At 62.8% G+C, this 12,956-nt stretch overlaps 1 protein-coding gene across 1 annotated transcript; it reads left to right on the top strand.

The window, feature by feature from the left end:
* The first annotated feature begins 1,678 nt into the window (after nt 1–1,678).
* Nucleotides 1,679–5,962, top strand: LOC120403298 (zinc finger protein 345-like). The gene is made up of 2 exons (XM_039534244.1): nt 1,679–1,836; nt 3,519–5,962. Exon 2 carries the CDS (start codon nt 3,527–3,529, stop codon nt 5,930–5,932), a length of 2,406 nt encoding a protein of 801 aa, XP_039390178.1. The 5' UTR covers nt 1,679–1,836; nt 3,519–3,526; the 3' UTR covers nt 5,933–5,962.
* The last annotated feature ends 6,994 nt before the right edge of the window (nt 5,963–12,956 follow it).

Below are 12,956 nucleotides of genomic sequence, written 5' to 3'. Positions count from 1 at the left end.
TATTGTGAATCTTTACCAAAAAAAACCCCAAAAACTCAAAAACCTGAACTGCACTTCGTGTTGATTGGAGTCCTAATGAAAATTGCTTTGAATCGGAGAAAGCTGAAATTTCAGCTAATTCGAAAGATGGTTTTCTTTCATTTGCAACCCATAAACGTTTCCCTTTTTCGTAATTACAATTTTCACTTCGTTACAACGAGGAAAAGTCAACTATTTCATTTGATGGAAATAGGAGGATTCCACTTAGTTTCAATAGAAAGTTAAATCATCTCACTTCGTTACAAAAATCATTTCCATTCAGTTTCCACCAGAAAAAGTGAAAATGTTTCACTTTGTGTTTTAAAAAAACCCACCACCATTTTCTGGGTGAAACAATGGACATGTAAAAAATCTTCCCTTGTTCTATCAGTACGAACTTTCTTCTAATTTTCATCAGACAACGGCTTAAATACAGCAGGTGGCGTCAAACGACTTCAGCGGGATCAAAATGAACTAAAAGCCTTTGGTTTATGTTCAAAATGGTGATTTGTTTGGTTGGCTCCGTCAGGGCAAAGGCTCATTATGTTACCAAAAAAACCCAGATCCCTTCGTTTTAAGCTGGAAAAAAATCAAAACAGATGAGTTGGGCCTGGTTCTGAGTGGGGAATTTTGGTTCCTACCAACTGGACTTGGAGAATATCACTGCAAGTGGGTTTGTGTCTCTCCCGCCGACCCTCCAGGATTGTCCTGGACTCTACAGGGATTAAAGATGGTCGTGATGAGACCTCCAGGAAGACCTCCCAGCAGAACTGGCAGCTCCCTGGTGTTTGTGTGCAGACACCTCCTGGGCCTCGAGGGGCTGGGTGTGTGTAGACGGGGTGCAGAGCGGGACTGTGGCTGTGGGTTAGAGGGGGCTAGGCGGGTGCATGGGGGGCAGTGCAGGGATGGGGGTGTGCGTCATAGGGGTGGCTGTGGTTATAGGAGGTCTGGGGGTGGTAGAGACCGTATGGGGGTGCATGGGGGCTGTGTGTAGGGGCCATATACATGCATGGGGGAGGAAGGTTGTGGGGAGACCCAGAGGGCTATGGGGGGGATTGGGGGCGTGGGGGCAGGGGCAGAGGGCTACGGGGCGGATGGGTGTTAGGGATGCAGGGGGTCTGGGGCCCAAGGCTATGGGGCGGACGGGTATGGGGGGTGCAGGGGGAGTGTGGCCCAGAGGGCTATGGGGCGGACGGGTATGGGGGGTGCAGGGGGAGTGTGGTCCAGAGGGCTATGGGGCAGACGGGTATGGGGGGTGCAGGGAGTGTGGTCCAGAGGGCTATGGGGCGGACAGGTATGGGGTGCAGGGAAGTGGGGCCCACAGGGCTATGGGGCGGACGAGTGTGGGGTGCAGGGGGAGTGGGGCCCAGAGGGCTATGGCGTGGACAGGTGTGGGGGTGCAGGGGGAGTGTGGCCCAGAGGGCTATAGGGCGGATGGGTGTGGGGGGTGCAGGGGGAGTGGGGCCCACAGGGCTATAGGGCGGAGGGGTGTGGGGTGCAGGGGAGTGGGGCCCACAGGGCTATGGGCGGACAGATGTGGGGTGTGGCCCACAGGGCTATGGGGCGGGGTGCAGGGGTGCTGTAGGCCGGGGGTAGCCCCCCCGCTCGGGAAATCCCCGGTTTCGGGGCTCCGGCTCCAGCGCTCCCGGCGCCAGTTCAAACCCCCGCCTAGGAAGTGCGTAACCGGGAGCCGCTTTCACGCCGGGACCTTCCTGTTACCGGCACCCGCCCACCCCCGGCCCGGGCTCGGCGCCGGCTGGGCCCCAGGGGCCGGATCGGGGCCCCCAGCGGGGATCCAGCCCCCGCTCCCCGGCGCGGGTGAGTCGGGGCCGCCCGGGATCCAGGCGGGGCCCCGGCCCGGTCCGGTCCCCAGGCAGCCCGGGAGAGGGCGATGCCCGGTCCCCAGCCCGGTCCGGGGGCGCACGGGGAGAGGGGGCGATGCCGGGTCCCCCCCAGGGCAGCCCGGGGGCGCACGGGGTCAGGGGGCGGTGCCGGGCCCCCCCCAGGGCAGCCCGGGGGCGCACGGGGAGAGGGGCGTGCCGGGTCCCCAGGGCAGCCCGGGGCGCACGGGGACAGGGGCGGTGCTGGGTCCCCCAGCCCGGTCCGGGGCGCACGGGGTCAGGGGCGGTGCCAGGTGCCCCCAGGGCAGCCCGGGGGCGCACGGGGACAGGGGGGCGGTGCTAGGTCCTCCCCAGGGCAGCCCGGGGCCGCACGGGGACAGGGGGCGGTGCCGGGTCCCCCCAGGGCAGCCCGGGGGCGCAGGGGGTCAGGGGGCGATGCCGGGTCCCCCAGCCCAGCCCGGGGCGCACGGGGTCAGGGGCGGTGCCGGGCCCCCAGCCCGGCAGCCCGGGGCGCACGGGGTCAGGGGGCGGTGCCGGGTCCCCCCCAGCCCGGGCCGGGGGCGCACGGGGTCAGGGCCCGGGTGCGCGGGCCCCAAGGGCAGGCCGGGGACGCACGGGGGCAGGGGGCGGGGCCGGGTCCCCCCCAGCCCGGTCCGGGGGCGCACGGGGTCAGGGGCCGGGGCCGGGTCCCCCCCAGCCCGGTCCGGGGGCGCACGGGGACAGGGGGCGATGCTAGGTCCTCCCCAGGGCAGCCCGGGGGCGCACGGGGACAGGGGCGTGCCGGGTCCCCAGGGCAGCCCGGGGCGCACGGGGTCAGGGCGTGCCGGGTCCCCAGGGCAGCCCGGGCGCACGGGGACAGGGGCGTGCCGGGTCCCCCAGGGCAGCCCGGGCGCCGCGGGGACAGGGGCGGTGCCGGGTCCCCAGGGCAGCCCGGGGCGCATGGGGTCAGGGGCGATGCCGGGTCCCCCAGGGCAGCCCGGGGCCGCACGGGGACAGGGGGCGATGCTAGGTCCTCCCCAGGGCAGCCCGGGGGCGCACGGGGTCAGGGGCCGGGGCCGGGTCCCCCCCAGGGCAGCCCAGGGGCGCACGGGGAGAGGGGCCGGGGCCGGGTTCCCCCCCAGCCCGCTCGGGGATCAGGGTAGTGGAGCTGTTGGATCCCAGCCCGGGGGGACGTGCTCAGCACCCCGGGGTGAGGCTGGTTGGGCCCCCCGCGTTTCTCAGCCCTGGTGCAGGTTTTTCCTCTTCTTCCCTCCCCACCTCCTTTGCTGTGTCCCCACCCCGCTGCGCCGGCCCTCCCCCCCCCGCCTTGCCCGGGGGGAGCAGCACTGACGCCCCCCCCTCCGTGTGTGTGTGTGTGAGAGAGTATACACACTGCACATTTGACATTCATTGCATCCCCCAGCCTTTGAAGCCCAGGGGGAGAGAACCCAGGAGTCCGGGCTCCCATCCCCCTCGCTCTAACCACTAGCCCCCACTCCCCTCCCAGAGCTGGGGAGAGAACCCAGGAGTCCTGGCTCCCAGCCCCTCCTGTTCTAACCTACTAGACCCCACTCCCGTCCCAGAGCCGGGGAGAGAACCCAGGAGTCCTGGCTCCCACTCCAGGGGGGTCGGGTCCCCTCTTGGTCACTCACTCCACGAATTCCTCTCTTCTCCCCCCAGTCCCAGCCATGAGCGAGGAGGAGGAGCCCAGCCCCTCTCCGTGGGCCGAGGAAGAGGAAACGCTGCCGAGCCTGACGGGGTCGGAGCGGGAGATCTCGTGTGACATCCAGTGCTGGTCGGATAACGAGGAGTGGGGGCCGGACAGCCCAGCCGGCAGCGGGGGAGTGGGAGACGCCTGCTCCCAGCCGGACAGCAGCCCCACAGCCTACGGGAGGAGCTACTGTCGTGGCTCGCACGAGGATAGTGAGCTCAGGCTGCACGCCAGCTCAGGGGAAGACGGTGAGCTTGACTTCCAGCCTGGCTCGCATGAAGATGGCGGGTTCAGGTTGCACGCCGGCTCGCACAAGGACAGTGAGCTCAGGTTCCACGCCGGCTCCGAAGAAGACAGTGAGCTTGAGCTTCACACTGGCTCACACGAGGATGGTGAGCGTGGGCTGCATGGCGGCTCAGATGAAGATGGTGAGTTCGGGCTGCATGCTGGCTCGCACGAGGACAGTGAGCTTGGGTTGCACGCAGGCTCAGATGACGATGATGAGTTCAGGCTGCGTGCTGGCTCGCACGAGGACAGTGAGCTTGGGTTGCACGCCGGTTCAGATGAAGACGGTGAGTTTAGGCTGCATGCTGGCTCGCACGAGGATAGTGAGCTTGGGTTGCACGCCGGCTCAGATGAAGATGACGAGTTCAGGCTGCACGCTGGCTCGCACGAGGACAGTGAGCTTGGGTTGCACGCCGGTTCAGATGAAGACGGCGAGCTAAACTTCCATCGTGGCTCAGACGAAGACGGCGAGCTGGGCTTGCACGAGGACGGTGAGCTAAGCTTCCGTCGTGGCTCGCACGAGGACGGGGAACTCGGGTTGCACGCCAGCTCGGAAGCCCCCCCCGGCTTCGACCTCGCTGGCAATCCGGGCCCAGCCTCCGCAACGTGGCCCCCTCCGGGCCCGCCGTCCTCCCGCCCCACCCTGCCGGCACGCCCCTTCCAGTGCCCGGACTGCGGCAAATCCTTCGGCTCCAACTCCACCCTGGCGCAGCACCGCCGCATCCACACGGGCGAGCGGCCCTACAAGTGCGGGGAGTGCGGGCGGGCGTTCAGCCGGGGCTCCACCTTCCTCCAGCACCAGCGCACCCACACCGGCGAGCGGCCCTACAAGTGCCCAGACTGCGGCAAAGCCTTCAGCCGCAGCTCCAACCTGCTGCAGCACCGGCGGGTCCACACCGGCGAGCGGCCCTACAAGTGCCCCGACTGCGGCAAAGCCTTCAGCCTCAGCTCCACCCTGCTCCAGCACCAGATCATCCACACCGGCGAGCGGCCCTACAAGTGCCCCGACTGCGGCAAGAGCTTCAACCGCAACTCCAACCTGCTCAACCACCGGCGCACCCACACCGGCGAGAAGCCCTTCCCCTGCGGCCTGTGCGGGAAGCGCTTCTCGGAGAGCTCCACCCGCACCCAGCACCAGCGCACCCACACCGGCGAGCGCCCCTTCCGCTGCACCGAGTGCGGCAAGAGCTTCAGCCTCAGCTCCACCCTGATCCAGCACCAGACCACCCACAGCGGGGAGAGGCCCTACCAGTGCCCCGACTGCGGCAAGACCTTCGGCCTCAGCTCCACGCTGCTGCGGCATCGGCGGGCCCACACCGGCGAGAAGCCCTTCCGCTGCCAGGACTGCGGCAAGAGCTTCGGCGTCAGCTCCCACCTGGTGCAGCACCGGCGGGTGCACACCGGCGAGCGCCCCTTCCGCTGCCCGGATTGCGGGCGCGGCTTCGGGCAGAATTCCCACCTGGCCCAGCACCGCAGGGTGCACCGGGCCGGCGGGGAGGCCCGCCCGCCCGGCACCCTCTACATCTGCGGCGACTGCGGGAAGAGCTTCCGCCAGAGCTCCCACCTGGCCCAGCACCGGCGCACCCACACCGGCGAGCGGCCCTTCCGGTGCGGGGAGTGCGGCCGGGGCTTCTCCCAGAGCTCCAAGCTCCTGGAGCACCGCCGGACCCACACCGGCGAGCGCCCCTACGCCTGCCCCGACTGCGGCCGGGCCTTCGGCCACAGCTCGGCGCTGGCCCAGCACCGCCGGACCCACACCGGCGAGCGGCCCTACGCCTGCGGGACTTGCGGGAAGAGCTTCAGCCAGAGCTCGGCCCTGCTCCAGCACCAGCGCATCCACACCGGGGAGAAGCCCTACCGCTGCTCCCGCTGCGGCCTCTGCTTCCGCTACCTGCTGCAGTACACCCGGCACCAGAAGGTGCACGCCCGGGAGGAGCTGCTGGCGCAGGAGAGGGCCGGGGCGGCGCCGGGATCTGCGGCGCCGGTGGCCTCCGCGGCTCTGGAGGTGGCGCCGGGGGCTGGGACGCAAGGGTTCTCCGCGGCGCTCGGGGTGGCGGTGGAGGAGGGGGTGGCGGTGGCGCTAGGCATGGGAGTATGAGAATCTGCCCCCTCTGGGGGAGGAAGCAGTGAGGGGAAGGAAGAGGAGGGGAGGCAATGGGGGGCTGGGGGACGGGAGAGAGAGAAGTGGGGCTTGTGGGGGGGTTTAGGGGGGACACACTGGGAACCCTCTGAGATTGATGCTAATAAGCGTGGAGGGTTTGGGTCCGAACAAAATGTGTCTGTCTTTTGTATACAGGTGTGGGAGGGGGAGGGGTGCAGTGGGAGCCAGGACTCCTGGGTCCTATCCCTGGATCTTGCAGGGGATTGGGGTCTGGTGGGTTAGAGCAGGGGGGGCTGGGAGCCAGGACTCCTGGGTTCTCTCCCCAGCTCTGGGAGGGGAGTGGGGCCTAGTGGGTTAGAGCAGGGGGGCTGGGAGCCAGGACTTCTGGGTCCTATCCCTGGATCTTGCAGGGGATTGAGGTCTGCTGGGTTAGAGCAGGGTGGGCTGGGAGCCAGGACTCCGGGGTTCTCTCCTCAGTTCTGGGAGGGGAGTGGGGTCTGGTGGGTTAGATAGCAGGGGCTGGGAGCCAGGACTCCGGGGTTCTCTCCCCAGCTCTGGGAGGGGAGTGGGGTCTGGTGGGTTAGAGCAGGGGGACTGGGAGCCAGGACTCCTGGGTTCTCTCCCCAGCTCTGGGAGGGAAGCAGGGTGTAGCGGGTAGAGCTGGTGGGGTGAGGATGCCGTAATCAGGTGTGTTGGCGACGTTAGCGAGGAAGCAGCGTTCCCCGTCGCCGTAGAGGGTGCTAGTTGAGTAGAGGCCGCGCCGTAGAGAAGCACCAGACAGGTGCAGAGATGGGGAGTCGGACCTGGGGCCTTTCCCCCCTAGGGGTCGCCGGCTCCAGTCTGGCGGGTGCGGGGGGGCTAAACAGGAAGTGAGTTGCGAGGAGTTTGGCGTAACCCCACCCCTACAGAGAGAAGAAAGCAGAGGGTGTCTGAGTTAGGCTGGGAGATTCGATACACCTCAGGGAGGGCGGGGGAGTCTAGTGGTTAGAGCGGGGCAGCTGTGAGCCAGGACTCCTGGGTTCTGTCCCCAGCTCTGGGAGGGGAGTGGACTGTAGCAGTTAGAGCAGGGGGGAGGACTGGGGGCAGAGTCAGGACTCCTGGGTTCCCTGCCCAGTCCTCCCTTTTGTCTGTCATTATGTAACCATGAGGTGCATGCCACTCCGTGCCTCAGTTTCCCCGTGTTTAGATTGGGGCTCAGTAACGCTACCTGGGGGTGGGCTTCTCACGTTTAACCCATGAACATCTATGCAGCCCTTGGGGATACTCTGTTAGTGAAGTCTGGGGGGAGTGGGGCTTGGGGAGTTTTCCCCCCCACACACAGGGGAGTCAGCATGGGGGTGGGTCCGTGGTTGTCATCCCCGTTTGGGGGGGGTGGCAGCGCTTGGTGGTGGCAGAGGGAGGTACCTGGGAGGAATCCAGCACTGATCGCAGCCGTGGCCCTGCGTTCCTACCCATCTTCTTGTAATAAAGACTTATTGGCATAGCAGCTGCTGTGTTCTTCTGTCACCCTCTTGGCAGGTTCACAACCCTCCCCACCCCCCTGCTCTAACCACTAGACCCCACTCCCCTCCCAGAGCTGGGGAGAGAACCCAGGAGTCCTGGCTCCCAGCCCCCCTGCTCTAAGCCACTAGACCCCACTCCCCTGCCACAGCTGGGGAGAGAACCCAGGAGTCCTGGCTCCCAGCCCCCCCGGCTCTAACCCACTAGCCCCCACTCCTTTCCCAGAGCTGGGGACAGAACCCAGGAGTTCTGGCTCCCAGCCCCCCCCCTGCTCTGACCACTAGCCCCCACTCCCCTCCCAGAGCTGGGGAGTGAACCAGAGTTCCTATCCTCTCCCCACTAACTACTGGGCCATTGTTTACTAAATTCCACCCTGTATCATTTCCTCCTCTTCTTTCCTAAGTCAGCCTCCAGTTTTTACGGGTTTTACCTCTCTCTGGCCTCAAGTGAAGCTTCAGTCTCTCCTCAGCCCTGTTCCAGTGTGTCACAGATGGGGGTATTCATCAGCCCTCTGAAACCCGCCGCGGTCACCGAGCTTTCTGGCGTGCCGTTTCCTTGCTGGGCTTGTGGGAGAATCTCTGCATGGCTCACTTTCCGCACGGCAAAGCGAAATGCCCTCTCCTCGGGCTCCAGCGGCCGGGGCGGCCGCGCCGGGCTAACCCGCGAACGGCAGGCGTGGCGGAGAAAACGCAGCGCCCGCTGCTCCGACCTCTAACGCGGCCTGTTTGCCCGTGACGGGCTCACCCGTGAGACACACACAGCCCTACGAAAACAGCAATCCCCCCCCGCACCGTTATCGATTCCCAGGGCCGAAGCCACCCGTCCCAGGCCAGAGACCTGCCCCAAAATACTTCTCAGAGCAGATCTCTTGAAAAACCATCCTCTCTTGAGTTGAAAATGGGCCCTTCCAATCGAATTGCTCGTCCCGTTAACAAGTGACACCTTCTTTCCCAGCTGAATTTGTCTAACTCCAGCTTCCGGCCGTCGGATCGTGTTAGACCTTTTCTCTGAAGAAGCCCCTTGTTCAATATTCGCTCCCCATGGAGGTATTTCTAGCCTGGGTCATCCCAGACCTTCTCTTTGTTAAGCGAAATCGACTGTCTCCTTGGAGGCTATGGGTGCAGCAGGTTTTCTGAGCCTTTAATCGCTCTCTGACCCCACCCCGATTTATCCACATCCTTCAGTTGTGGGCACGTAAAATAGCCTCTCTGCTCCTAGGTGAGATTCCCGTTTATACATCCCGGGATCGCATTAGCCCCTTTGGCATGAGTCACCGGGCAGCGCATGTTCAGCTGATTAGCCAGGATGACCCCCAAATCTTTCACCATCTCGCTGGCTCCTTTTCCCCCAGGGTCTCTAGTTCAGGGGGTCTCAAACTTCCCTGCCCTGCGACCCCCTTCTGACAAAAATTACTCCACGACCCTAGGAGGGGGGCCGGTCACCTGAGCCCCCACCACCCAAGGCTGAAGCCCTCGGGCTTCGGTTTCGGCCCTGGGCAGCGGGGCTCGGTCTAAGCCAGCCGTGGCCACCCCATTAGAATGGGGCCGTGACCCACTTGGGGGTCTGACCGTTGGAGAACCGCGGCTCTAGGGCATGCAGCTGCTTCCTGCGGCGTGAGAAACGGCTGGAGAGCCAGAGCCCGTTTATTAGCTTTCCACCTCCGCGAGACAGTTTCATTGGTAGTGGCCCGATCCCCTGCTAAACCTGCTCACCAGGGCAGAGCGCGCCTGCCTGAATTTCAGGAGGGCCACGCAATAGGGTCCAGGTTTGGCACTGGCAGGAGTCGGTTTTTTTATCCATAAAGGTGGATTTCACCGGCCACGCGCAAGGTGACAAATCCAGCGCTCGTCAAAAATGACAGCAAGGCACCGTACGAAACATGCTCCTCGGGGAAGCTCCCGCAGGCTGCTTGACGGCTATTTATTGTGTCTAGTTTGACCGTTCGTAACCGCCAGGAAGCTTGAATCTCTGCCTCCACGGTGAAGAGTTTAAAATCCAACCCGAGCAGAAATAAAACGCTTACAAATCCCGCTGGCTCTTAGCAGTCAAAGGGACACGATCCACGTTGAATTCTGCCAAACCGAGCTGGTGGAATTTCAGACCACCGCGGGGATACAAAGCTATTCCCCGCCCAGCCCCTGCCCCCGCAAGGCTAGCCGGACACAACGGAGCCCAAACCCAACAATGTGAGGACGGGCGGCGTGATCACACCCTGCGAGCTCCAAAGAGCCCACCGATTATTTCAGAGCCGGGAGCAATTTCTTGCCAGCTGCTCTGGCCCCTACGGGGAAATTTCTGGCTGCTTAAGGCTGGGCGTATTGGAAAGGAATTAAATCAGCTCATACCCCCTGCCCCCAACACGTGCAGATATCTGAGACGGTGTGATAGCCCCGAATACAAGGAAACGGGTGTGAATCCAGAGTGAGTCCATTAACTACCACGCAGTTTTTCAGCGGGTGGCTGGCTGGCTCAAGATTTACAGGAGGGGAGCTGAGATTAGCTGTCCGTGACCCCACTGCAGCCCAGGGGTGACTCACGATTGACCCCCAGGGGTGCTGAGCTGAGAATCTAGCTCCTATGGGAAGACCCAGTCATATAACTCCCCTCAGCATTCACCTGCCATGAGATCTTCGGAAACCCTATGGGGCAACAGAAAGGGGGCAGAATACCCCAGATAACCCAGTCTGATTCCCAACTCCCTCTCTCCCCGCACCCTCTAACCACTAGACCCCACTCCCCTCCCAGAGCTGGGGAGAGAACCCAGGGGTCCGGCTCAGTGGCATTACTGCCTTCCAGACACTAAATACTAATTTCAGTCTCTGTTGAAGGAGAAATCCCCCCTGTCCTCCTGGAGCTGGAACCCAGGAGTCCTGGCTCTCCCCCCCCCCCCCCCCCCCCGTAGGCTGAGTGTACATGAAGGGAATGGGTGGCTGATCATTTTATCTGCCTCTTCCTTTGCAAAGCACCATGGGTACCATACCTTCTGCAACAGGGCATTGTGGGAATTGTAGTCCTGACAGCAGAAAGGCGACCTATTAGGATATTGCCTCATCCCCAGGCTCACCTATTCGCTTTTGCCTAATCGCCAGAGACGGGCTGGAGCGAGCCCCGCCCCAGCCTAAAAGGAGGAGCCACTCGACCCCAGTGCCAAGAGTTGGGGGGATTCCCAGGCCCAAGTGAGAGACCAGACCTGCCACCTGTCTCTGGGGTGACACGTTAATCCTGAAACCTAATAATGGCAACATAAACACTAGGGCTTTCTATTATATTTCACTGTCAGATAGCCGGGTCAGGGATGCTCTGCTGTTATAAGGACTGGGAGTCAGGACTCCTGGGTTCTATTCCTAACTCTGGGAGGGGAGGGCAGTCTAGTGGTTAGAGCCAACAGCGGTCACTAGAACTTAGAGTTCGGCCTATCAGCTCCCCTCCCTGAGCCTGGGAGAGAAACCCAGGAGTCCTGGCTCCCAGCCCCCCTCCCCTGTCCTAACCTACCATCTGATGGGAAGGGTGCTCGCAGGACTGAGGGTAGCTGTGTCGTTTCTCATTCCCGTCCCCCAGGAGGCACCATCCCTGCTCGTGTCCCGTGCTGGGCTCCTGATCCAAACGCCGGGCATGCTGCCCCCCATCTGGGGGAGTCCATCAGCCAGACCCACCTGACCCCCAACTCCAGAGCCCGCGAATCCCCCCAGCTCAAGCCCCAGAGAGGGGGAGAGCTGGGGTGGACGGGCAAGGAGCCCCCTGAGATGGGACTAAGTGGCCGGCTGGGCAAGGGGGACAGGGAAGGGGGTAACTCACACGGGACATGGACGGGGGAAGGGGGATGGTGACCCAGACTCCGACTTTCTAACACAGGCAACGTCGTCCAGCGAGGGAAAGCTTCAGATCCCACGTAATGGACTGTGGAGTGTGACACCTGAACGAGAGAGGCAGAGAGAGAGAGAGAGAGAGGGTGGAAGGGGGTAGATGAGGGGTGTGTATGGGGATGGATAGATTAGACAGAGGGGATGGGGGGTGGTAGACAGATGAGAGGTGTGTATGGGGATGGATGGATAGATAGATAGAGGGGGTGTATGGGGGTAGACACAGACACATAGATGGGGTCTATGGGGTTAGATAGACACAGACAGACAGATAGATGGAGTGTACAGGGGTAGATAGATAGATGGATAGATGGGGTGTATGGGGGTAGATGGATAGATGAGAGGGGTGTGTGGGATACAGAGGGAGTGGATGGGGGTGGACAGATGGGGGGTGGGGTAGATGGATAGATGGGGTGTATGGGGATAGATGGATGGATGAGGGGGGTGTGGGGCTAGGGGGGGGGAGTGGTTGGGGTGGACAGATGGGGGGTGGGGTAGATGGATAGATGGGGTGTATGGGGATAGATGGATGAAGGGTGTGTGGGGATACAGAGGGAGTGGATGGGGTGGATAGATGGGGGGTGGGGAAGATGGATAGATGGGGTGTATGGGGATAGATGGATGGATGAGGGGTGTGTGGGGATACAGAGGGAGTGGATGGGGTGGACAGATGGGGGGTGGGGTAGATGGATAGATGGGGTGTATGGGGATAGATGGATGGATGAGGGTGTGTGGGGATAGGGAGAGGAGTGGATGGGGTGGACAGATGGGGGTGGGGTAGATGGATAGATGGGGTGTATGGGGATAGATGGATGGATGAGGGGTGTGTGGGGATACAGAGGGAGTGGATGGGGTGGACAGATGGGGGGTGGGGTAGATGGATAGATGGGGTGTATGGGGATAGATGGATGAAGGGTGTGTGGGGATACAGAGGGAGTGGATGGGGGTGGATAGATGGGGTGTATGGGGATAGATGGATGGATGAGGGGTGTGTGGGGATAGGGAGAGGGAGTGGATGGGGTGGATAGATGGGGGGTGGGGCAGATGGATAGATGGGGTGTATGGGGATAGATGGATGGATGAGGGGTGTGTGGGGATACAGAGGGAGTGGAGGGGGTGGACCGATGGGGGGTGGGGTAGATGGATAGATGGGGTGTATGGGGATAGATGGATGGATGAGGGTGTGTGGGGATACAGAGGAGTGGATGGGGTGGATAGATGGGGTGGGGCAGATGGATAGATGGGGTGTATGGGGATAGATGGATGGATGAGGGGTGTGTGGGGATACAGAGGGAGGGGATGGGGGTGGACAGATGGGGGGTGGGGCTGGACAGATTACACGGGAGGGGTGTGTGGGGCTGGACAGACAGACGGTCCATTGGTCTCAGTGTCATTTACCCCCAGGCCCAGAACCTCAGAGGAGTTTCGGGCCCGAGCTCCCGTCGATGTCGCTGACTCCAGGGGAGCGGGTGGCCACCCAGCGCTGGGGCGCGGAGCTGGAGGGCAGGTTCCCACCGTGCCAATGGGAGTTGGGAGCCCCTGGGCCCACGTGAGACAGGGTCAGTTCGAGGGCGCGGCCTCGCAGGCCAGGGGTGGGAACCTTTTTTCTATCAGGGGCCACTGACCCACAGGAAAAAAAGATCATTTGCTGGCCCCACACA

This window comes from Mauremys reevesii, linkage group 4, assembly GCF_016161935.1.
Source record: "Mauremys reevesii isolate NIE-2019 linkage group 4, ASM1616193v1, whole genome shotgun sequence".
Lineage (NCBI taxonomy): Eukaryota > Metazoa > Chordata > Testudines > Geoemydidae > Mauremys > Mauremys reevesii.
This window is presented reverse-complemented; position numbering and strand designations above follow the sequence as displayed.

Bases quoted from the DNA above. Each gene is read 5' to 3' on its own strand.
- LOC120403298 (XM_039534244.1), top strand. From the start codon at position 3,527: ATGAGCGAGGAGGAGGAGCCCAGCCCCTCTCCGTGGGCCGAGGAAGAG.